Raw genomic sequence first — 25,341 nt, forward strand, 5'->3', positions numbered from 1 at the left:
GGCATCAAGCGAGCAGGAAGCAATAGTGGTCATTATCAATATCTTTAGGCAGTGGATAGGTTTTGTTGATGTTAATAAATGAGGGATTGAAAAAACAGGAACAGATGGTTTCGGATAGCAAACTATAACTACTCTTTTTTCTACGCGTTTCACAAGAAAGTCGCAGCTATGCCACAAAGGTGAAGCAATAAATGCGATAGCAAAAAATTAGGAGGTCACGCGCAGGATGGCAAGCAGATCGATACGTGCCCCATGTTTTTCATGCACAAATAACGCACGAAACGTACTCACAAGTACAGATGAATGTGAATAAGCGTCTGAGTTGTTATTTTTTGTATCTGAAAAGCGCTCTTTTTTTGCAAACGGAGACCATTGACCTCTGGGCACCCAGTAACTACAACAGAATTGTTCCGGCGATACCTAAAGGCTGGCCAAGACAAGCGATCCTCCCCACTGCAAGATAATGGCGCGCAATCGAGCGTACACCCCTTTATTCTCTACGTGGGGCAAATTACGCGTGGAAGAAGAGCGCCTGCCGCCGCGTCGTGACTATGTGACGACACGCGCTGTTTGCGCTATCTTGCTGGTAATGCTGAAGACGCGATAACCCCCCTCCGAGATGCCCGGCACCGGCGGTAAGTGGTAGATATAAATAGTTTGCCGTTTGAGCATTGAGGCACGTGCTCTTCTGTAGCTCAGTAGCTAACGCCTCGCGCTCACGTCTCAGTGGAACCAATTTCAATTCCTCGTCTTCATTTAAGTTTTTTTTTTCTTGCGTTTTCATATATAAAGATACGTATACATATACGGTGAGTGACATCGACGCCGATGCTGGCGGCAAAATCCAGCCGAGAGTGTCCATATAGTTACTGTCGCAATTAGACTTCTTCGTGGATCCCAGCCACTAAGGACGCCACAATGTGGAGTCACATTCTTCGCGAGAATCGCTTGCAAAGTTTTTTGCGAATGCAAGCCAGCGTACACTTCAGGAAGAGTGTGGCTGTAGAGAACCCACGGCTGGATATTCATCGCTTCACGTGGAATGGCGGTAATCTGATAACCTAGAAGGTGTGTAGCGGCACAAACGGTGCGCCTGCTACTCGGCTGCTCTTGCCCTGCTCTCTAAAAAAGAAAGATCACAAAAAGAAAACAGCTTAACTCACCTCAAAAAAGTCGAAGTCATTAGAGAACGTTGGCTTTCGCTTCCGTTCGTCATCCACCACCCGGCCATCACCTGCTAGTCAACGACATATAGTTTCCTAATATACACTAGAGGAAACTCTAGCACTAGTGTCTACTGGAGCTGCGACGCACGGCGCTTCAGAGAGCATGGGAATGATGGGCAGTACACGTATTTGTCTAATCTTCGTACTTCTGGCTTGTTTCTGGCTGCGTGTGTGTTCGTGTGGCTTGGAGCTGTTATCTCATGAATAAAAAATCAGCAAATGAGCAGCGTTTGCGCTTCTTGACCTTATTCTTTTCGGCTCACAATTCCAAATCAGATCATGAAGTTCAAAAGAGTTCGTTCTTTTTTTCCGAACCAAATCATAACCAGCAATAAGCGAAGCCGCAATTACGATTCCACCCGAAAGTACGAAGACTAGGCAAATTCGTGTACTACCCATCAATCCCGTGGTCGCTGAATGATCACAGCAACAGAGTCCCCTCTAGTTAATTTCAGAGAACTCTATGGTCAACGAACGTGATCATGCGCGTTTAGCACTCCTCTGAGATTCATGGTTGTGTTGTGGAACTCAAAGCGAACGTTTTGCGCTGGCTACCTAAACAGGCATAAAAAGAAAGTAGCCTACAAGCGGAAATTCGGAAGCGTGAAAGATCTGAATGTCGCCTTAATAATAAAGCGCATGCCAGAAGAAGCCTCACCCATCAGAGAAACTGACATTTTGTGCCAGAACTGTTTCAACCACTTCAAAGAGATTGCCACTGAGTCTCCGGGAGGATCTGAGTCTGACGAAAATTTTGTTCTAGAACTAAGTGCTGTTGATGAACTAAACATGTTTGTTCAGACAACCGATGCGACACGCCTGAAAATTTCAGCGAAAGTGAAAACACATTTCCGAGCATTCTGCGCCAAGCGTACACTGTAAAAACTGTCCGTCAGAGGCACGGCAAAGAACTACGTAAAGCTCACAGGTGTCTCTCAGCTTGTGGGAAGAAGAAGAAAATGGCCGTGGATGCCAACGGACGTAGTGCTGTTATTGCAGGTACGGAGACAATGTCGTTCTTCAGTGGACAATATAGAAAAGTCCAGAAGTTGTCTGCTCTGATTGGTTATTATCTAGCCGAAATGCCACTACCAGGCCACTTTTTTTTTTGGGGGGGGGGGGGGGTCACGATGTGTTAACAGTGAACCTGGGTGCGTGTAACTAACTTTCATTTATTCATTGTTCCTCTTTAATCTTTTTACTGTGATATGAATACTCTTCACATGTTTCCGATATTAGCATTGCCGTCAGGCACCAAATCGATAACAGCTCCCGCAAATCGTATCTTTTACCCGCTGGCGAATGAACGCGAGGGAGCACTACGAACGCGACTGAAGCAAAGGGGAAGCAAGCCGACCCATCTCAGTCGCACGAAGGGCACATGCGATAACATCACCCACGTGTGAGGCATGTCATCGATTTACACTCAGGCAGAGAGGAAACGCCCTGTCTGTCTTGAGGAATGCCGAGGCCAGGAGAAATTAGAGCGAAGCTGTCATATAACTAAATGGGAAGAGAGCTGCCAATTGGAAACTTCAAAAATATTTTCTTTCATGAAACAAAAATTGTAATATTAAAAACTTGGAACATCAAAAGAACTGTTTATTTGCTTTCCAGTTGGATATAAATGTCAAGTTTTTTAGACCAGCACGTGGTGCAAATTGCCCTCAATGCAGACAAAGTTGATGGTTTGGGGAAATTTGTGATTTGTTTCTCGTAAAGTTTAGCGACTTGAGGGGTGCAAAGGTAATTTTTTGCCAAATATACCTTCTATAGAGTAATTAAGAATTTCGCAGATATTCATTAAAAGAGCAGTAATGCAGTAGAAAAACTGCTGACATAACCCCTTTCGGATAAATTATTGTAGGCGTATGTGGCCAAAATTGCGCTAATAATAATTAGCTTGAAACACCTCTCACAGTCACCATTACTTACTATATAGACTAAATTTGGTATTGAAAGAGGCAGTGACACTTTAAAAAATAATTTTTTTCATGGGCAACAGAATTACGACATTCGAATAAATTTGGAAAGCACTCACGAAACCACAATTTTTTTCTTTCTGAAATATTCTATTGATTCACTGTTTTTAATACAGTAAATCAGCACGATATTTCTTCGAATCGATTTGAGGTGGTTGCCAAAAAGGCTGGTATGTTTGGCGTGTAATGACCTCACTAAGAACGGCACTGGCAGCGAGTAATGCTCCCGGCTTGGAGCTAAAGCATCAGCGCTTTTGTGTAAGGAAAGAGTGGGATGAAAGGAGTGGTGGAAAAAGCGAAGAGAAGGGTCTGAACACCTGCACCTTGAGTGTGTCTCGGAGAATATCACAGCAAGTGTCACGTGCTGCCGCCGCGCAATGACACTATTCCAAAAATGCAACCAAATTACACAAAAATATGTGAACATTGTTTAGCGGAACACTCACACCTTCCTTATAGAATTTTTGTGTTTTCGTAAATTTTTTGAAATTTTTATTCATAATCTTTTTGAATGTCAGATAGTGAAATTTCTAAAGACCACTAGCACACTGAGTCCCTCATAATAATAGAGGGGTATTGGGACGCAAACATTTCTGGTTTTCTTCTTTCTTTTCGAGGATTACCCACCACGCGCATTACTCTCCCCCTTTTTTTGGCAGAAACACACAGCAGCCACACTTGTTTGATATAACTGGTAATGCGGCACAGCGGCATTGTTGTAAGCGGACTTTTTTGTCAAAGAGAGCATATAAACATTTGTGGTTCCATCTCATTATCATAACTGATATGTCGTTGAAACCAATAACGATAATATGGTGGGTTTCACACGTTGTTATGAGCTTGCGGGAATTTTCGAATTATTGTGATACCTCTGATGGGAAAATTCATATGTTCTGTCAACGAGCATTTCAGGGTTATCAGATCACGCATATAACAACAAGTAAAAAACCAAGTGCGTTGAAATTACCAGAGCTGGTGCACAATCTTTTTCTTATTCTCGCTCAGGAAGCTTTTTTTTTTCTGTTTTACTCGCTTCTCAATAAAAAAAGTGGTGGGAATGGTAGGCAACAAAAGGGGGTGTACGTGTTTTTCACAACTGAATTCGTGATTTTATCGTGTCAACCAAACAACGCGTACGCATTATTTTCTGGTGTACTTATAATGTTTTTACATGTAAAAGTTAACTACGACAGCCTCACCATTTCTACGAACTGTCTTATTCTCAAGTACACAGGTTACTGTACTGCATTGGAGTGTGTAGCGAATACAACGAGCTTATACCGCAACCTCAAAGCATGGTTTCAATATTGTTTCAACAAGAAACTCCTCAGAGCAAGGGCTCCTTCCCGACACCAGAACACCGCCGCGCGCGCCAATACAGGCTGCCCTGCGCCGGCCCGCTCGCGAACACATCTCTATGATGTGGTCACGTGATGTATGTACGCGGCGCTTGCAAGGTCGTGCATGCGCGGCGCTCGCCAGCCAACACGGACGCTTGTCACGGCGGAACGTCGCGGTCGAGGACTAGTTAGAAACGACCGTGTTCAATGGCGATTTGCGACACCGAGACGTGTATTCGTTGTCCTATTCTGATCGGCTAACCTGTGTTTTGCGTGAAGCCGGAAAATATGCCACCAGAAGTTTACGCAAGGTATCGTTAACTTCACTGCTTCGAGTCACCATTGTGTCGAAGCTTTCCCGCCATGTCGACAAGCGAACAAGTTTTATGGATATCGCTATATGGTAAGCCCTACCTAACGGCTCTCGTGAATTTTCCCCGCCTTCGGCCTGTTAGACTGCCGACAAAATGCCCATGTCTTGAGTGTTTACGCTGCTTCAAAGTCGCACAGAGCCTTTAGTCGCAAGCGGCTTTTTTTTTTTTTTGCGCGCGCGCGGGCTCAGCGTATTTGCAAATTCTATGCAACGGTGTCGCGTGCCCCTGACCACGAACTTGGTTACTAGGGGTTCAGCGGTGGGGGCTTGGGAGCTGCTGTCACGTGTCGTGTTACAGTACGCATTGCGTTCTAGTTGATGAAAATTCCTCTACGTCCCGGGTTAGTGGCCGACAAAACTGCGCATCGAATGCTTTTTGTAGCAGTTGCGTTATCAGGCGACACAAGCGAAGTTCAGTTGGCGTGTTCCGTGTTAATACACAAGCCACTTTGATTAGCAGGGATTGTGACTGCTGGGCTTTATCTGATTGCAATAATGCACTTATGGATATTAGCGAGGCTTATTATGCCTGCAGCGTTTTTTTTTTCGTTTGCAGGTCTTGTGCCGGCAGTAGTTGCTTAAGTTACGTCCAGCTTGTTGTCCTTTTGGCTCTCGCTATTTTCGCAGTGTCCGTTAGTGATTTTCTCGTCTCAGATAGGCGCCAGTGACCTATGCTGTGGCGCAATGCGGCTCTCGCTATTCAGCCATCAGAAAAAATGCATTAAAAAGAGGAAAATGGAAACACCATACGGAAGAGGTCGCCTGATTTGAAGTACCCCGAGGCATGCACAACACGTTAGCACGGGCACTTCCCATGCTTATAGGGCGAAAAGGAACGAAGAAGCTGCCTTCACTGTAACGGTTTGGCAAGAGTGCCGGCACATCAACTCTAAACGGTATAGTCCCCATTGCCGGGGCTATATCTACTTCCGTCAATGTCTGGACCTCGTGCCCGCAAGTTTTTTTGAAAAAAAGCAGCTCACTCGGTTTCTAAAAGAAGGGGTTCAAAGTTCATTGAGTGGCTGCCGCCTTTAACTGCAGCTCAATGAAAGACTTTGAAGGTCTCTGAGATATGCCGTTGTCATTGCTCAGAATGTTTGCAGTGATATCGATAGCACTACTTGGTATAATGTAGTACGACTGTTGCTGGTAAACATATTGTAATACTATATTTTAAAAACATTTTGCATTTATCTCGATACCCAGCATCAGAGAAAATGTGACACGCGGAAGAATTAACAATAAAAATCTAACATGAAACTGAAATACACTTGCATATTTAATTGAACGTTTAGGTACATAGAATTAATTGCATGCCAATAATAAATGGCTTCATTTGGTGCTGTCCCTGGGAGTTGAAGCCAGCGGTGCTTGTTAGATTGGGTATACTTTAATTTGGCCAGGCCACTTTGCTGTCTGTGCAACTTCAGAAAATTTCGGAAGCACCAGCTGAACAGCGAAGTGAGTGCACTACGTTGTGCTTTCACACTGGCTTATTAGAGTGCAGGTGTTAGTGCAATTCAACACTTTGCATACTTTTTATAGATGGCACAGAATATATACTGTAGAATAGCAAGTGAGTGTTTTTGCCTTCTTTGGACGATTTCAAATATGAGGCCGTTTGTCTCCGATAAAATTTTCACTCATTATGCTGTTTATGCGCCAAACTAAAACAGGTAATGCATGTGTGTGTAGCTTATGAAGAACAATGCTGCACTACCCCTCTCCCCTCTCTATCTCCAAAAGACGAAGTGCTGCTGCCATACTTGCTTTTTTTTGTTTGAATGCCTAAGTTTTTTGCTACGTACTGCAGGTAGCAAACAGAAGTGCCCTAATGAACTGTGCAGTGCTGACCACACGCTGAGCGAGCATCCCTTAAGAGGTGCTTATTCAGCATCTGTGGCTAACTCAAAGGTAATGTACAAAGTTTCATTAATGAAGAAGAGTGTTGTTTTGAGCAAGTCATGTAGAAGTGAAAATGTTGAAAAATGAGTTAGGGTATACCGAGTGACATCAGGATGTATGCTACCTACCAACTCAACATTATTCATGCCAAAGTGTTAATTATGTGCAACCTTTATTGAAGGAAGAAGTGCAATGGTTTCCATGAATGAGAAAGGTGGAAAATTGCTGCACAACCAGTCACGGGGTTTTTTCACTTATTATTATGTGGCCCTTATTCTGGTGACCTCCTACTGAGATAAAATTGCTTCACATAAACGACTGTAGAAAGGGTCTTGCTAGCTATATGAAGAAATAATTGTTATCAAAGTTATTAGTTACAATAAATCAAGCTGTAAAAGAGAACTTCACCTATTTGTCACCATGGCGAGTGCATTTCGTCTGGAAACGTGACTTGGTTTCGCAACGTGTTGCCTTTCTGTAGAATGGGGTACTAGCAAGAGGAATTCACAAAAACTGTAAAGCTTTATTGTTTCTTGCAGCAAGCATTCTTATCTTATTGTAAATGCATGCACAGTGTGATGAATAGTGACCCACTTTGGATCTCGGCTGCGGCGGCTGCATTTCCGATGAAGGTGGAAATGTTGTGGACCCGTGTGCTCACATTTTGGTGCACGTTAAAGAACCCCAGGTGGGCGAAATTTCCGGAGTCCTCCACTATGACGTCTTTCATAATCATATGGTGGTTTAGGGACGTTAAACCACACATATCAATCAATCACTTTAAAGTTTACAACCTTATCTTTGCAGTGTTTTGGACTGTCTTTACTGCAAGCGAATTGTTTCCGCCAAACATGAACCTAGTTTTTACCAATTTTCAAGGCGAATTGCAAATTTTTCTGTGTGCATTTGCAAACGCAGTTTCACCTCTGATGCTAAACAACAGGCTAGAGTGATGTGCCTGATTTTTGTCTATAAATTTTATAGAATGCCTAAAATGGACTCTTCTACTTGGCACAATTATTAGCTGCTGTGTGTAGGTTCTGTGCATCTACATATAAACATAGAAAATGTGGCTGGTACCATTGAATACTGTTTTCAAAAGCTTGTATACACTGTGAAATCTTGCTGGTTCCAAAATTTGTTGTGGGTGTACGGTGAAGCCACTGGTAGCTAGCAACACTGCATTGTTGCAGATAATTGCACAATGGAGCATTTTTCACCTGATCACGTAATTCGAGCACATGTTGATCTCGTTCACTGTGGTACGACCTAGCTACAAAGTTCAAGCATCTGCATCCTCCATACCAGGAACCCTCAAGTGAAGCAACATGATGCTGTGATGGGGGCAGCTAACCGAGATCTGGGTTTTTTCTGCTGTCAATATCATTACACAGGTTTGCTAAGCGCACTCGAGTAGAGTCAGTAGGCACTTGCAGCTACAGAGTCAGCAGTGACAGCACATTTCAGTGGCAGAATTACCTGTATATAGCGTTTTCAAGAAACTCTATTATTTTGTGACACCTTAACGTCTCAGCATGCTCACTCATTTCTTGATGGTGGGACATCACAAAAGCTATAATTTCTTATATCATGCAAAATTATTTCATCATTTTTTTATATTGTATAATAAATTTATGCTTTTAAAATGCTTCCTCCCCAACTAAAGCTTAACTTCTGCTGGATTGTCTCATGAGTGAAAACAAGAAAACCAGGCCAGGGAAAGCAATGAGATGCTCCATTATAACAGAAGAGAGTACTGCTGTGGTTCAGTCTATAGCTGGATTTTTTTTTTTAAGGCACCAATGTGGATTTCATGTGAATGTTTAGAGAACATAATTGTGCTCTGCTATTTTTGTTACCTTTAAAAACACCTCCCAAAAGCAGTGCTACAATGATGTGAGACACAAGTGCTTTTTAACGAACGTATCAGATGCCTGAGAGCCATGGGCCGGCTTCTGGCCTACACAGACAGTGCAGCCACCGCAGTGAAGTTCTTGCAAAGGTGTGAGACATTCCTATGTTGCATAGATTGAGCATGTTAATATTCAGTTTTATAGCTTATAGGAATATGTCTACAAAAGTAATTCCCTGCACAGTGGGTTTTATATTCTCTCAAAGTGCTAATAGGCAGCTTTGGCTCTGTCTTTCTTTTTCATCACCTTCCAGACCATCTTGCTAATTCATACAGAGTGCTGCAGCAATCGCATTGTGTGAGTATCACAGAAACTTCATTTCGAAAAACAATTATAGTCACCCCCTTCATTGCCTGACCAGTGTATACTCTTCGCTAGCAAAGTAATGTAATGCTGCAGTGACTGTCGGTTGGTTCTCTCTGCAATATGAAATAGTGCTTTGGCCCTAAAGTTACCCCGTATAGATTGTGCCGTTTTGAGGCATGCTGCATATTTGTTTATCTTACCTATGCCTTGCAAAGTACTTCCTTACCATGCCGATCTGGTACAGCGGCACATCAACAAGGCCTTGCTTAGTTGTCGGCGGCACGTTGATTGCATAATCACTGACGTCTTGCTTTGTTGCCTTATGACTGTAGTCATGATGGTAAGTATGCGTACCCCTCTTCACGATGAGAACAATGGAGAAGCCAAGTGAGAAACTGAAAACAGCTGCAATGTGTGTTTCATTGGCTGTGCCTTCATCATTTCTTCATGAGAACACAAAATTTGTGGCAACTTGGTCACAATTTTCAATTTCGCAGTTATCAGAAATTTCAGATGGTGGGGTTGTTTAGTAGTTTTTGACATTTCAATTATGAATGGTCAATTTATGCACTGCATGGCTTGTTTATTTATATTTTACAATGCTCATCTGTAAAATAGTCTGCAGCTTCTGTCACTATTTAAATGTTCATTATACGAAACATTCTGTATGTTCAATATGTACCATCAACAGCAAAAGTTTGCGGGACACGAAATGTTCGATGAAGCTAAATTCTCACTTTCTCTGAGAATGTAACTTTGAAATAAATATTCCATACTGCACTTCGCATTCCGACCTATGCAGTCACCAGTCTCATTACAAGCGTTAAGTACCGACATAGCGGAAATTCGCATTTGTTGTGGATTCAACATGTACCAAACTTTTCCTGTTGATAGTACTTTCATGGATTTTGCATGGCACTAGAGCCACCTCCTTTCTCGCCTTTTGCAGCTACATAGCTGGAAGTTCATTGCTTTGCTGCTTTGTTTACCTAATACCTGTTCAACCAGCACATCTAAAACGGCGTTTCGTGTGTACTTGCATCATGAGGTGTTTATATTGTAATAGTCGTGAAGTTTTTTTCGGTCTTTCGGCTTTGAATTTTTGGCAATTTAACTGCTGTTTTTAGAGCAATCTGTAGATATCAATATTGACTCTACTAAGCTTTGGTTCAGAAAGAAAAGCTGAGCAGTCGCCGAGGTGCATGGCCGGCGCCAGAGCATTCGAGGTTACCAGAAATAGATTCTAGGCCCAATTATATGTGGCTCCTTGCTAGTTGCGTGTCTTGCTTTTACTTAGAGGTATTTTCATAGTCCTAAAATTTACCTTACGTTGCTTACAGCTAGGCTACCATGTCAACAGACCCCGCACTCAGCGAATTTGATCTTTGGGGCAGCAGTCACTTTAGAAGGAGGCTAAAACACTAGAGACTTGAGTGCTCTTGAATTGACATTCAGATTCAGAACCACATTATTGTTGTTACATCAAATGAACAAAGTGGTAATTCTAGATTGTATACATATTTCAAATAGGAGAGGTGAGCTGCTAAGTAGGTTGGTATTCATGTTAAAAAAACAGGGCATGCAAACATGGACTCGAGAGAATAGTCAAGACACCGCAAACACCAACTAGAAAAGTTTACATTAAGCTAGAAACAAAACAAGGCAAGTGGAGATATCGATCAAGATGGCATGCCTGTTGGTCTATGTACGAGATAACTGCACAGCATTTGATTTCCTCATTGAGTTACATGTCGCTATGCCAAGCCTTAACCATTCCATGCATTTCTTCATTTCTGTGCTTGTACGAAACTGCATGATTCGAATTTCGGCATGCATTATTTCCTGATATAAAGATATGTTCAATGATGGGCCTCTGGTTAGCTGTCTTATATGTTCCGTTAGTCTGCCATCTCATTGTTAGTTAGTATTTGAAGTTGCTGACTCACCTGAGGCCATGTTTGCATGCCCAGTCTTTTCAACATATACTGCGTAAGGAAAATAGGTTATTGAGTGAATATTAAGAAGTTAAATTTATATCTAGTGTAAAATGTTGAGTTTGTTTTCTCTGTTGGACTTCTTGTTTAACAATGAATGGGCATTATTTTGGAGTCTGCGAATAGTGTATGAGATATACATACATAAAGCAGCAGCTGTTAGCATGCTTTCAAGGCTAGTACCTCATGAGGTCACGAAATTTAAGTTGTGTTGCATGAGGCATGCTAGAAAAGTGAATTGTTTCTGATGTTTTTTTTTTGTTTTTTAGGTGGACATTCTACAAAAACTGGCCCAAATGCGGACAGAAGGTAGTAGAGATGGACACACAGAAGCCATCAGGCTGCCTCAGAAACTGTGACTGATCAATAACCTGTAAGTATTTGCGAGTTCAAGGTGAAGTGGTTTTTTGACCATTTGCAATATTTTCCAAAACTAGTGTTTTGATGCCTCAATGTGGGCAGAAGTTATTCCAGCACTATTTTGGAGGAAAAACTCTAATACAGCAGAGTCCTTTCAAACCATATGCTCAGAAATTCAGTCATCGGAGAAAACTAACTGACACAGCCCCGCCACGGTGGTTTAGTGGCTAAAGTACGCGGCTGCAGACCCGCAAGTCGTGGGATCGAATCCCGGATGCGGCGGCTGCATTTCAAGTGGAGGTGAAAATTCGTAGGCCCGTGTGCTCAGATTTGGGTGCACGTTAAAAAACCCCAGGTGGCCGAAATAACCGGAGCCCTCCCCTACGGCGTCTCCCATAATCATAGCGTGGTTTTGGGACATTAAACCCCACAAATCAATTAATTAAAAATACCTGACACATGATTGTTGCTTCATGCTTTTACCCCAGTCTTTGTTTCTTTGTCAGAAAAATTTATAACAATGGTATGAAATTATTTTTCTTTTAATTGATGCTAATTTTGGTCGCGAAGAAACATGGCAAATTGGTACTCGGCTGCTGACCCGCAGGTCGGGGGATTGATTACCGGCTGTGGCGGCTACATTTTCAATGGAGGTGGAAATGTTGTAGGCCCGTGTTTTTAGATTTGGGTGCACGTTAAAGGAACCCAGATAGTCAAAATTTCCGGAGCCCTTCACTATGGCGTCTCTCCTAATTATACAATGGTTTTGGGACGTTAAACCCCACATATCAATTGAAAAAACATGGCAAAATGCGGTGTTTTAGTATAGTTTTTACAAGAGTGATTCTTTCTTGTAAAATTAAATTACATTGTTTGCTTCAAGTGCATTTACCAAGAGTTTAAAATACTTCTGCTCTTAAAAATTGAAGGCACCTTCACACATTTTTACCCTGGGTTCTTTGGCTGACAAGACACTCATTGAAGCATAAACGTAAAGGGTGAGCAATAAATTGAGAAGAAAGGCTTACTGTCGATATCTTAAAATTATATCAAACACTACATGACAGTTGTCTTATTATGGGAAAAGTTAAGATGATGATAGGGGGAGGGGCTTAAATGAGGGTCAAATAAATAAAGTTTGTTGTTGTAGCCAATCAAGATTTTTCGAGAATAAGTAATTTTAAATGGTCGAACAAAAATCAATCGTCTAAGTTGTGGCAGTAAACTTGATACGGTTTATTGCTCTGGTAAACGGATGTCCTCTTATTGAATCACTCATGTTTAGCATCATGGACATAGTGTTATAAAACTGTTGAGCAACCAGACCCGTGCTAAATACCTAGTTTTCTGCAGCGTAAGTTATGCACCCAGTATCATTACAATAGAAGAATTTGTGGCAGTTTAGGATTTGTAATGAATGTGTTGAGATGTATACCTGATGAAAAAAAGTCATTGAACATATGTTAGAGCTTGCTATTCGACAACTTAACTTTTCTTTAGCGAGGCAGCAAACTGCATATAGGTTGCTGCCACAACTTAGAAGAATTGTCTTATTCAAACATTGGCCCAAACAACACACTTATTTAGCAATATGACACTCATTCAAGCCCCCATCTTCGTGTTAGCTCCTGCCATAATAGCATGTACAACTGTCATGTAGTGTTTATTGGATTTAAAAAAAACTATAGAGGCAAGCCTTGCTTCTTAGTTTAATACTCACCGTTTGTGTTGATACATTACTCATTGTCTTCATCAGGCTAATACCTCCACCATGATGTTATGAATAAGGCGGCTTTTGCCCATCCAGCACTTTGTCACGCGCAGTGACAGAGTGCTGGATGGGTTGAGGCTACGGAAACGACAACTAAGTCCTGATCCTCTTATCTCACAGCTCCTGTTTCTCGCTCCAAATTTGCCGTTCCAATTTGTTCCCTGCCCCACGTAGGTCTTTGCAGTGGTCTACAATATGCTTTGTCCTGTGTAGGATTTCATTTTATAATGCAAAATTCTTTTGTTCGTCCGATATAACTCTCCATGTTGTCAGTAGTTACAGAAAACGTAACTGCCGCACCATGGCACTAATTAAACGAAATTGTTATGCTAATCTCTAAATTCTTTTGCAGTTAGAAAATAGTGTGTTTAACGTTGAGTTCTTGTCTACTATAGCAATAGGTCTTCGCAGCATCCTGCCTCTCTTTCTGCATGTGATCAGTTCTTGTCCAGAAATACAATCTGCTTTTGTGATTCAAATAGTGGTATAAACAGAGGTGATGTACGTAGTAGGCACCATAGTGGTTTAAACTCTGAATATTGCTGCTGCTACAATAGTTCTTTTTTTTTACTTCTTTTTCACACATACAGAAAGGAGCTAAGTGGAGCTGTTCATAGGCGGGCTTTCAGCACTTTTCACAATTATGTTTCTGAATACATCTGCCAAAGTTGTATAAAAAAAGCGTGTAGTAGTACATTTCATTGTTAATTTGGCACGCAGCCGCAGGTACGACTCACACATCTGCAAGATAACGCAGCACAGTGCATATAGACAAACTACCCCCCCCCCCACACACTCTGTATTTGTGGCTTGATGGTAAATTGTTTACTCTGACCTTGCACAGCAAATAATAACAAAATGACGAGAAAGCTTTGCCATCTATGCAGGTAGCGTTCTCAGTATATGCTGGCAATAAGTGTGCAAAGTTCAACCATCCACTGGTCACATATTTTCTTGTAAACTTTTATAGATAGAAGGGTGGGTGTTTGGAAGCTGATACATGGTAACGAATGGATGGCGACTCCAAAAGTTTTCTGTTTTCTCACCTTTGTACACGAGGTGGCATAGTAAAATTGCTCAGGCAGCAGCTATGTCTTGTCACTCAGCAGCGTCTAACAAGCTCTGTGTCAGAACATGTTGCATGGAAAACTTAAGCAACATCCTCTTTACGTTCTTTAGGTTTCGGTGACCATTTTTCAATTGTTTGGTCCATGGAATTTGCGTTGCAATATTTGCATTATACTTTACCGATTACCTCACTCAAATCTTCAGTGCTTTTCGGTATTTTATTTTATTTTTATTTATTTTCAGATTTACTGCCAGCCTTTGAAAAAGGCCTTTGGCAGGAGCGGGCAGAACAAATAAAAGAATGCGAGAACATACGCAAATACGTCCACAAAACAACCGCAACAATGAGCGGGAACAAAATAAAAACAAAAAATATACAATTACGCAATCAACAAAGTGACAGCAGGTACTTTTAACAACTTGTTTGGTACTAAGCCAGACCTACACTGATAAAAACTATTAATAATATACAAGACATGACTGGAAAGAGCAGGAGAAATCTGGACCGAGGTGCACCGCTAAACAAAACAGAGCTACAATGTGACACACTCAACATCAACAACAAAAAAAGAAAAAAAAACATCAGAACAACATTATTGTTTCGCAATCACATATCAGTTTGCAGAAGTCGCGATACTAGGAAAGCGGAGTGACGACCAAGATACCGAAAAAATTACAGATAATCTGACAATGCTTTAGCAAAAGAATTTAGTGTAGTACAATCAATTACATTGGATGGAAGTCGATTCCATTCACGCGTTGTTCTCGGAAAAAAGGAGTTTTTGAATGTGTCTGTTTTACAGCTAAAATCCTTTATCTTTTTCGTGTGGTGTGATCGCGTCGAGCGCTTACCAACCAGGTCGATAAAATTACTCTTGTCTATTGCCAGTTTATCATGATAAAGGGAGTACAAAAACTTGAGCCGTTCAAGCTGACGTCTCTTTTGCAATGTATCCAGCTCTGATTCTGCCAAGATTGAAGTTACAGATACTTGCCAGCGATAGCAATTATGAACAAACCTGATGCCCTTCCTTTGAACGAGTTCTAGTTTATCAATGTTGTTTTTTGTGCACGGATCCCATATAACTGATGCATATTCGAGGGAGGGCCTAATGAAAGTTTTGTAAGCCAGTAACTTTATTTCCTTGGTTGATTTTCGCAATGACCTTCGAAGGTATCCAAGTTTACGCATGGCTTTATTTGTAATATACGAAATATGTTCATTCCATCTAAGGTCCGAGGTAATAATTACGCCTAAATATTTGTACCTTTCTACAACGGAAAGAGTGTGATTATCTATGGAATATGGAAAGCTTAGGGGATGCTGTTTACGCGTTATTGACATGGCTACCGTTTTAGCCTTGTTAACACTCATTTGCCACGTTGAACACCAAGTTTGTATTTTCGCTAAAGAAGAATTCAAAAGAACTTGGTTGCAGCGGCTTTGAATTTCATGATAGAGGATGCAGTCATCTGCGAATAGTCTAATTTTTACTGGTATATCCTGTACTATGTCATTAATGAACACAAGAAAGAAAAGTGGCCCAAGCACCGAACCTTGAGGTATAGCGGATATAACTGTCTCTGCTGGAGAGCACGTACCATCAATTGTTACACATTGTCGTCTTAAATTTAAGTAATTTTTTATCCATGACAGAAGTGTATCGTTCTTCAGTATGGGTTGAAGTTTTAAAAGCAGCTTTTGGTGCGACACGCGATCGTACGCTTTTTCAAAATCTAGAAAAATAATACCTGTTTGACCTTGCCTGTCAAGCGTTTTGGCGAGTTCATGTACTGTTTCTAATACTTGTGTTACGGTAGATAGACCTTTTCGGAAGCCGTGTTGCCTGGGGTCAATAAGTTTGTTTTCTTCTAGAAATGTTGATAAGTGCTTGAACAAAATATGCTCCAATATTTTTGCACTTGTACACAAGAGGGTGATAGGTCTATATGAAGTAACCAAATGTGGAGTGTTTGATTTAGGTATAGGCGTAATTTTACCCTATTTCCAGTCTTCTGGGATCTTAGATTGGGATAAGGATTTGTTAAATTTAAGATGCAGATAATGTGAGCTCCATGTATACCTTGGGCAATACGTTCACGGACTACACACCTGCGCATTATCGGTGGAAGGTATTCTACAAAATACACTAGGATATTGCGACGCCACTCCTATTGGCGAAATCGGCCGAAAAAAGTTCAGAGGTTTAAAGAGTGAAAAGGGGGATGCTGCTATTGCCACCAGTACAGCTTGTTCCAAGACTGAGTTTGACTGCTGGACAACAAGGCATAGCTTTTATATAAACAGTGCTTGAAAGTGGCTTTGAGACAGATCGGGGGGAGGGGGACTTGGTATATTGGTTTATTTGTTGTAAACCCTTACCTTCCAAAAACAACATGTTCACGAGGATGTATATTGCTAAAAGACTGGTCAACCTTCACTGACTTCTTGCCAAGATATGCTGAAACTGCAACCTGCATAGATGGGGACACTTCTATGCAACTTTATTCATTGCAAGTCTAAGAAAACTTTTTACACTCATTATTTCACACGTAGTTTGGAGCATCTTTGCATGTACTGATTGCCTCAACAGAAAGAAATCTGCAAAATGGGAAAGTGAGGATGTCATATGAGCTTAGCACGGGTAAACTTTTGGCCTTGCTGGTGTAACATTTTCATAAAGTTCAACGTAGCACTTCAAATCACAACAATAGGACAGGCTTGTGTATGTAAGGTCTGTCCCATCTTCATCATTTCATGCCACGATTAGCTCTATAAACATTCATGTGCTCTTTGTGCCTGTATTTTTGGCACACTCCATTCTTGTGTTCTTTGTGCGGAGTTTTGTTCAACTGGACTCCTGTTCAATTTGGTGTTGTGTACATAACAAACAGGTACTTTAGGGAGCTAGCCATGAACGACTGCATTCATTCCACAAAATTATGCTACCTGTGCAAAACATATAGTACGTTGTAATCACTCTATCAACCCCGTGTTCACTTGCAGATGAGGTGTGCCCAGAAGCTAATCAACAGCGTGTTCAGTCAACAAAACTCTCCGTCAAATAACACAAATAACTCACATTCACAGGCTCGCAGAACAAAATTGAAATCTTCGATTGCTATATTTTGCTAGCAGGCTTCATGGCACAGCTGTGGTGCGGCATACTGTTGGGCGGAACAATACAGCAGACTGCTGTGCAGAACAATACAGTAGGCTGTTGTGTGAAACAATACAAACATTTTTGTATTAACTGAAATAATGTATCGAATACGTAAGAACGCCTTGTTTGAAAGAAATTGTTGTATTTTAATCACGGGATAAGATCTGTCACCTGAATAGAGTGACGGCTTGTTCTGTGGTAACTCTGCTAAAGCATGACTTCCATGAAGTTGCTACATCTTAAGGAGATAGTTATATTCTTGCTAACGGAATTGCTCGGCACCGCTATACTTTCAGCATTCTCCGTGAAGGAGGGTCCTCATTGTTCACAGTGTAAGAAAGCTGAGATCGAGGATGTTTCCTCCAGGAAAATTTCTGCTGGCCTTACAGCAGTGGATTGCTTTGTGGGGTTTAACGTCCCAAAAAACTACCATTTGATTATGAGAGACGCCGTAGTGGAGGGCTCCGGAAATTTTGACCACCTGGGGTTCTTTAACGTGCACCCTTACAGCAGTGAACGCGCCTACAAAGTAACCTGGTCCTTCAGCGGAAATGCAGACTTCCCATCAATTTCGAGACAATTGCCACACCTTAGGTTAAAAAGTTCGCAGAACAGTTGAAAATTTTGCAGCTAGCTAGCTGAAGTATTAAACTTCGCCAAATCTTGATCGCTAACTTTGGGAATCATACCTGATATTCAAGTTCAAACAGGCGCCCTCGTTCTGGAAGGAAGCATAACACGAAGAGGACGGACGGTTCATGATGATTACAGTTTTCTGTTGACCCATTACAACCAGCGTCCGGCATAAACAGCTCCGCTGCTAATACTTGGGAAGCTTACGTGCAAGATTCCCGTGGGTTTAACCAGCTCTCCGACCCCAGCGGTTGTAAAGGCGCGTTCTTCCGAAGTTCGTCCTGCTCCCTGTAATATACGTGTAACGTTCGTGGATTAGCTGGTGGCGTCATTATGGAACCACGATACCTGCAGCCGCGCGAAGCCCAGGGCCACGGGCGAAGCAGTTTAGCTGGTTCACTGGAGTGGCTCATCTGCACGGTATTGCTCGTTGCGTTCTACAGCTTTTATTAACCAGGTTTATAAATGTTCCCCCTTTGTGTGAGCACATCGGCACGCCCTCCGGCATGACCTGGCGTGATTGGTATGCGTCACGGTATACGCTTGCCACCGCCGGGTTTCGAGTACCACAGACAATCTGGTAAGTGTGTCGCAGGGGGCAAGGACAAGTCATGGCCCTTTATGGCGCCAGTATTTGCTGACCGAAGTGCCACCCCACACCACTCAATATACGCGGTCTTGATCGGCCAGAGAGAACGCGCTTTCTGTCGCTCGTATTGTGCCACGACGCCGAACGGCAAGCGTCACCTATCAGCATCGCCACTCACGTCTGTGCGATCTCGTCACCTGAAGTTTCTGTCGCCTAAAGCTGTAGACGACATCCATTGCGGCGTCGGTCATTCACAGCAGAAGAGTGACACTGGCGTCTGACTGGGAGCGATGGCCAAGTGCGCCTGGTTTGGCAAACCAGCTATGGGGATTTCATCGCACACAGCCACCTGGTTTGACGCGTTCATAGCCATTACACAATGCCTTGAGTCATACGAGTACATCTGTGCGCCGGTCCCAAAATTGCCGGCGATGGCATGCCGGTGTTTCCGCCTCCGTAGGCGGCGCTTCAACGGCGCGGGGTTTGAACAACCCCCTAACAATGCGGACTACGCGTGGGAATATTGTAGTAGAACAGACGGCAGCAGAAAGGGGAGTGGTATTGAGGCATTCATTCATAAAAGTACAGACTGGCAAAGGGTCAAGCAGGAGTGCCAGGAACATTTATGGCTAAAAGGGAAAGTGGCAGGGCAAATGACACTCCTTGGTTATGTGTACTTGTGGACGGAAGCAAAGGCCAGAGAGGAAAACCAGGCAATGGTAGAGTGTATATCAAAGGACATTCAGGAGTTAGGAGGAGAGTTCGAGGTAACTATTCTAGGAAATATGAGTGCGCACATAGAAGATATAGATGGTTATACCAACCCAACAGCCAAAATGATCATGAATATGTGTGAAAGGCATGATTTTATCATTTGCAAGAGTACCGAGAAGTGTGAAGGGCAAATAACATGGGAGGTAGGAAAGCTGCAGTCGACGATAGATTACGCACTGATGTCACATAGGATGTATGATAACCTCAGAGGAATGCACATAGATGAAGGTGGCTCCAGAGGTCTGGGTAATGATCACAAACGTATCAAGCTAAGTTTTGGAAGAGCAGTGAAAGTGGGAAGGAGACAAGATGAGCAACTACAGGAAAAATTTTTATGAGAAAGGCAAATAGAAATAGCCACTAAACAAAATGAGAACGTAATCACTGAGGATAATAAAACAGTGTGGACATACACGAATCTAAATAGACTGTTTGAGTTAGAGCTTGCTAAGGCACGTGACAAGTCACCCCGGAAAAGAAGACACAAACCCAAAAGTTGGTGGGATGAGGAAGTTAAGAGAGCCAAAGCAAAATGTCAGGAAGCCTCAGGGGAACACAGACATGCTAAGCAGTGGCGTGAACCGACAGATTATGTTGAAAGAAAATGGGAAACCTTTCTAAGCTGTAGAAGGGATGCATCCCTTCTGATCAATGAAAAGATTAGAAGAAAGGGAGCCCAGTGGCTGGCAGAAGTACATAAAAAGATAGAAAGGCAGCTGCGAAATTTTGGAACCATCTAAACTCCCTAAGAAATGAGACGAGCCTAGAGCAGAGTTTTATAACTACAGCCCAAGATGCTATGCTACAAGGGGAAGAAGCTATTGAATATATAAGAACAAAGGTGACAGAAAAATTTCAACAAAGAAGTACTTTATGCGCCAGAATAGACAAGGACGAATCAAGTGGTGCAATGGCTCCATTTTCACAACAAGAGTGGAAAAGGGCTGAAAAAAGGGTTCCTAGTAGTACATCAACAGGCCCAGATGGCATTCCAATTAGGCTGATAAAGACATTAGGTCCGAAGTCTAAGCAGGCTTTGAGAGAGGCAGTGAGCGCAATAATAATTGATGGTGAAGTTCCCGACGGATCGAAACTTAGCAGGATGAGCATGATCTATAAAGGAAAGGGGGACAAAGCTGACATAAACAACTACCGTCCTATAACAGTGACATCAGTGGTCTACAGGCTGGCGTGTAGTGATCTGATTGTAAGTGTAGTAAGCGTATGGGCACATTTCCCATATTTTTTTTTTACTTTGGTGCTAATCTTGCGATCTTCTTTTCTTGCATCGTTACACTCTCTTATTGATATCGTATGTGTAAGGAAATAATTACGGTCATTTTTTTGAGTTTATTACTTTTCAATCTTCATGCTTTATTATGCTTATGCTTTATTATGCTTATGCTTATTATACTTTATGCTTTATGCTTGCTCAAATTTTTGTACATTGTCACTGCAATAAAAGTGTTGCCTATGCTGCCCATTTGTAAGGGGTCGTGGTCCCAGTCAAGCCCATTAGAGGCTTTTTGACCACAGCCCTCAGCATCCCGAATGTTGAAATAAATAAAGTTCAAACAATATAATGGTAGTTATGATGGGATAGTTTCGATGAGCCGTTTAAATGCTTGGGTGTTAATGATGGTGGTGACTTCGGTGGGCAGGTCATTCCAGTCTTGGGCAGTGCGCAGGAAAAACGATTGCTGAAAGGTCACAGTATGGGCTTGTGGTGGATATACTGCGTTACAGTGACTGATGCGGGAAATGCGGTGGGCTCTTCTGATGTATGGGTTATCTAAAGGCAAAGAATGGAAGAATTTATGATAAACGTTAAGACGTGCGATTTTGCGGCGCTTAGCCAGATCGGATAAGTTAATCTCTGCTTTTAGTGCCGAGATGCTTGATGTGTATGAATAGTTAGACAGTATAAACCGTGCAGCAAGGTTCTGGACAGATTTGAGGGCGTAAGTGAGGTTATTGTGGTGAGGGTCAAAAATCGCGTTAGCATATTCTAGCTTTGGCCGGACAAAGGTTTTGAAGGCAACTTTTTTAATAGAAGGATGAGCGAGCGAAAGGTTACGGCGTATATACCCTAGAGTACGATTAGCAGAATTGATTATGTGGTTAATATGACAGGTCAAGGTAGGCTTGCCTTAGGAGCTCACGGGAATACACCGAATCAGGGAGTACAAGGTGATATGGGATGGACCTCATTTGAGGGCAGGGAAGCTTGCAGCAAGATAAAATTTGAGATGCGATTGAGAAAAATGGGGGAGGAGCGTTGGGCTAGGAAGGTATTCAGCTACTTGTACAGGAAGAATGTCAATACAAAATAGTGGAAGCGAACCAGAAAATTGACTGGTAAATTCTTAGAAAACAGCAGGGGGCCAAACCAAAAAGAATTATCGGTTAAGAAGAAGGTGAAGGAAGCTGAGACCGATATGTGGAGAATTGGCATGAATAAGAAGTCCGCACTGGAGATCTATCAAACTTTTAAGCAGGAAATAGCCAAGGAAAGGATCTATGATAATACTCAGGGTAGTTCTCTACTGTTTGAGGCCAGGACGGGAGTGTTGCGAACAAAGACATATAGGGCCAAATACGAAGGGTTAGACACGGTATGCAGTGCGTGGGGAGAGGAATAAGAAACTGCCGAACACTTGATAATGTTCTGTAAAGGGCTTCACCCTGTAGTTCAGGTTGATGGCGCAGAGTTTTTCAAAGCACTGGGGTTTAGGGACAGTGAAGACAAAATAGACTTTAAGCGGGTAGAAATAACTAGAAGGAGGTTCTCTGATTGGTAGCTAAAGTCAAGACACGAGTGAAAATTGAACCCTTCGCTGCGAAGTACGAATTCTCAACCTCACTATTTAGGGAAACAATAAATCTGGTTTTTGGTTCATTAAGTATAACGGTTTGGTGGCTCTAGCCGCCGCCCAATCTAAAGGGTACAGCCATATCCATCCATCCATCCATCCATCCGTTTACTGAATTGGTGGCGGCGCGGTGCCGGGAAGGGGGGTAGTAACTTTAACAGTAGGTGAAGACAGAAATTAGTTTCTTGAATTTTCAAAACAAAAAAATCTCTTTCCTCGAAAGGGTGACGCAGTGAACGCGATAGCATCATGCCATAATTTTATAACTATAGGGCCCCCTGTTTTCGTGTATATTCCAAAACATACGATAAACACTCGCCAGTAAAATTTTGACAGTTTTGATTGAGTCGATCAACAGCAATTTTAAAAGGTAATTTTTAACGTTCAAACGACATTTTCAAAGCTGTCAATCATGAAGCAAAAAGAGCGCACCTATACCAGGGGCAGCAACCTCGTAATCTATGTTTGCGTCTATATTACAATGGCCTTGAAAGTTGTAATACAAAGAAAACGTTGGCATTTTGTGTTGAAGTTTTTTTGCAGGTATTTTATTTATTTATTTTTCAGATTTACTGCCAGCCTTTGAAAAAGGCCTTTGGCAGGAGCGGGCAGAACAAATAAAAGAATGCGAGAACATACGCAAATACGTCCACAAAACAACCGCAACAATGAGCGGGAACAAAATAAAAACAAAAAATATACAATTACGCAATCAACAAAGTGACAGCAGGTACTTTTAACAACTTGTTTGGTACCAAGCCAGACCTACACTGATAAAAACTATTAATAATATACAAGACATGACTGGAAAGAGCAGGAGAAATCTGGACCGAGGTGCACCGCTAAACAAAACAGAGCTACAATGTGGCACACTCAACATCAACAACAAAAAAAGAAAAAAAAACATCAGAACAACATTATTGTTTCGCAATCACATATCAGTTTGCAGAAGTCGCGATACTAGGAAAGCGGAGTGACGACCAAGATACCGAAAAAATTACAGATAATCTGACAATGCTTTAGCAAAAGAATTTAGTGTAGTACAATCAATTACATTGGATGGAAGTCGATTCCATTCACGCGTTGTTCTCGGAAAAAAGGAGTTTTTGAATGTGTCTGTTTTACAGCTAAAATCCTTTATCTTTTTCGTGTGGTGTGATCGCGTCGAGCGCTTACCAACCAGGTCGATAAAATTACTCTTGTCTATTGCCAGCTTATCATGATAAAGGGAGTACAAAAACTTGAGCCGTTCAAGCTGACGTCTCTTTTGCAATGTATCCAGCTCTGATTCTGCCAAGATTGAAGTTACAGATACTTGCCAGCGATAGCAATTATGAACAAACCTGATGCCCTTCCTTTGAACGAGTTCTAGTTTATCAATGTTGTTTTTTGTGTACGGATCCCATATAACTGATGCATATTCGAGGGAGGGCCTAATGAAAGTTTTGTAAGCCAGTAACTTTATTTCCTTGGTTGATTTTCGCAATGACCGTCGAAGGTATCCAAGTTTACGCATGGCTTTATGTGTTTTGTTTGTGCTTTCAAATTTTCGCGACTTTTAAAATGCGCTTAATGTATTAGCATATTATTCAATATGAGATTTCAGGGTATTGAGGCTAATATTATTATTATTATTATTATTATTATTATTATTATTATTATTATTATTATTATTATTATTATTATTATTATTATTTAGTTTCACGTAGAAGATGAGCGAAGCTGGGAGGAAAAGCAACATGACCAGCTCCTGCCCTCTACCCATCCCCCCCCCCCGCCCTCCGCAAAAAAAATTACACTTTGGTGAGTTCAAAGCAGTGCACATCAACAACTTCAGTACCAGGTTGACCGATGAGGAAGTGAAATGAAATCAAAGGATTGAAAAACAGGATTATCAAAAACAGTGCAAAGCATATTGTTGAATAGTAATCAAAACAACTTACAATAGCTTATATTATAAAATTAAGCATCAAATTTCGGAGAATTTAAAATAAGCCAGAAATAAACTACGATAATTGCCGGTTTTCGTCCAAAAAATACACTCCGAGAAACATCCTCCAGAAATGACGATAATTATAGCGCGAGAACAGAACCACGACAAAGAGACAAAAAGGACAAGAAGGTCACGAGTGCTTCTTGTCTCTTTGTCGTCATTCTGTTCTCGCGCTTTAACTATCGTCATGTCATACTAACTAGCCCAAGCTGCCACACGATCCACCGAAAATTTTGAAAAACTACACTCCGTTGCCGTTTAGAGGTTGTCATTTGTTGCCGTTTTATAGGTGTGTTTTGGAGCTTTCACTATGACATAAATTATTTGCCTATACTGTCCCTTTGTTGCTTTCTGTGTTTAAGACCTGCCACGGTGGTCTAGGGGCTAAGTCACTCGGCTGCTAACCCAGAGATCACGAGATCGCGTTGCGGCTGTGGCGGTTGCTTTTTCGCTGGAGGCGAAAATGCTTGAAGCTTGAATGTGGTTAGATTGAGGTTCACATTAAAGAACCCCAGGTGGTCGAAATTTCGTTGGGTTTAACGTCCCAAAACCACCATCTGATTATGAGAGACGCCGTAGTGGAGGACTGCGGAAATTTCGACCACCTGGGGTTCTTAAACGTGCACCCGAATCTCCATTTCATTCCTGACTGACCTTTTTGGCAATTCATTGCTATCATTACTTAAGAGCTCAATGTCGTCTGTAAATCGTAGGCAGTTAAGCCATTCTCCGTCCACCTTGATTCCCGGGTGTTTCCTCCCAGTCTAGCTGTATAAACACTTCTTCTAAGCCCATGTTGAACAACATTGGAGATATTACCTTGCTCCTTTGTTATGAACCTCCTCTATTCGTCGCAATTGTATTGCTTCTCTTGTGAAAAATTGATGTAGCAGTGGAGCCTTTGTGAATGTCGACTAAGATATTGACATTGGATTTGGTCAGTTCTTGTCGATTTATTGCTTTCAAAACCGCAGATATGCGTCTCTCATAATCATATGGTGGTTTTGGGACGTTAAACCCCACATAGCAATCAAAACCGCAGATATATCTACTGAGTCGAATGCCCTTTAGTAGTCC

The 25,341-nt window shown here is 41.9% G+C and overlaps 1 protein-coding gene across 8 annotated transcripts in view; it reads left to right on the top strand.

Moving 5' to 3' along the window:
• Window positions 1–4,646: 4,646 nt before the first annotated feature.
• Window positions 4,647–25,341, top strand: part of LOC119160798 (uncharacterized) — a 188,499-nt gene continuing 167,804 nt past the window's right edge. For 6 of the 8 annotated variants that reach the window (XR_012887730.1, XM_075880865.1, XM_075880867.1 and 3 more), the window contains exons 1-5: window positions 4,647–4,951; window positions 6,735–6,835; window positions 8,757–8,828; window positions 8,993–9,036; window positions 11,309–11,412. Coding sequence is in view for 7 of the 8 variants with exons in the window: in XM_075880865.1 (XP_075736980.1) it covers window positions 4,912–4,951; window positions 6,735–6,835; window positions 8,757–8,828; window positions 8,993–9,036; window positions 11,309–11,402 (351 nt within the window). In the remaining variant the exon portion in view is untranslated. The remainder of the gene's footprint in view (window positions 4,952–6,734; window positions 6,836–8,756; window positions 8,829–8,992; window positions 9,037–11,308; window positions 11,413–25,341) is intronic. The other 2 variants (XM_075880863.1, XM_075880869.1) reach the window with 2 other exon arrangements.

The sequence above is a fragment of the Rhipicephalus microplus genome, chromosome X (assembly GCF_043290135.1).
Source record: "Rhipicephalus microplus isolate Deutch F79 chromosome X, USDA_Rmic, whole genome shotgun sequence".
Classification (NCBI taxonomy): domain Eukaryota; kingdom Metazoa; phylum Arthropoda; class Arachnida; order Ixodida; family Ixodidae; genus Rhipicephalus; species Rhipicephalus microplus.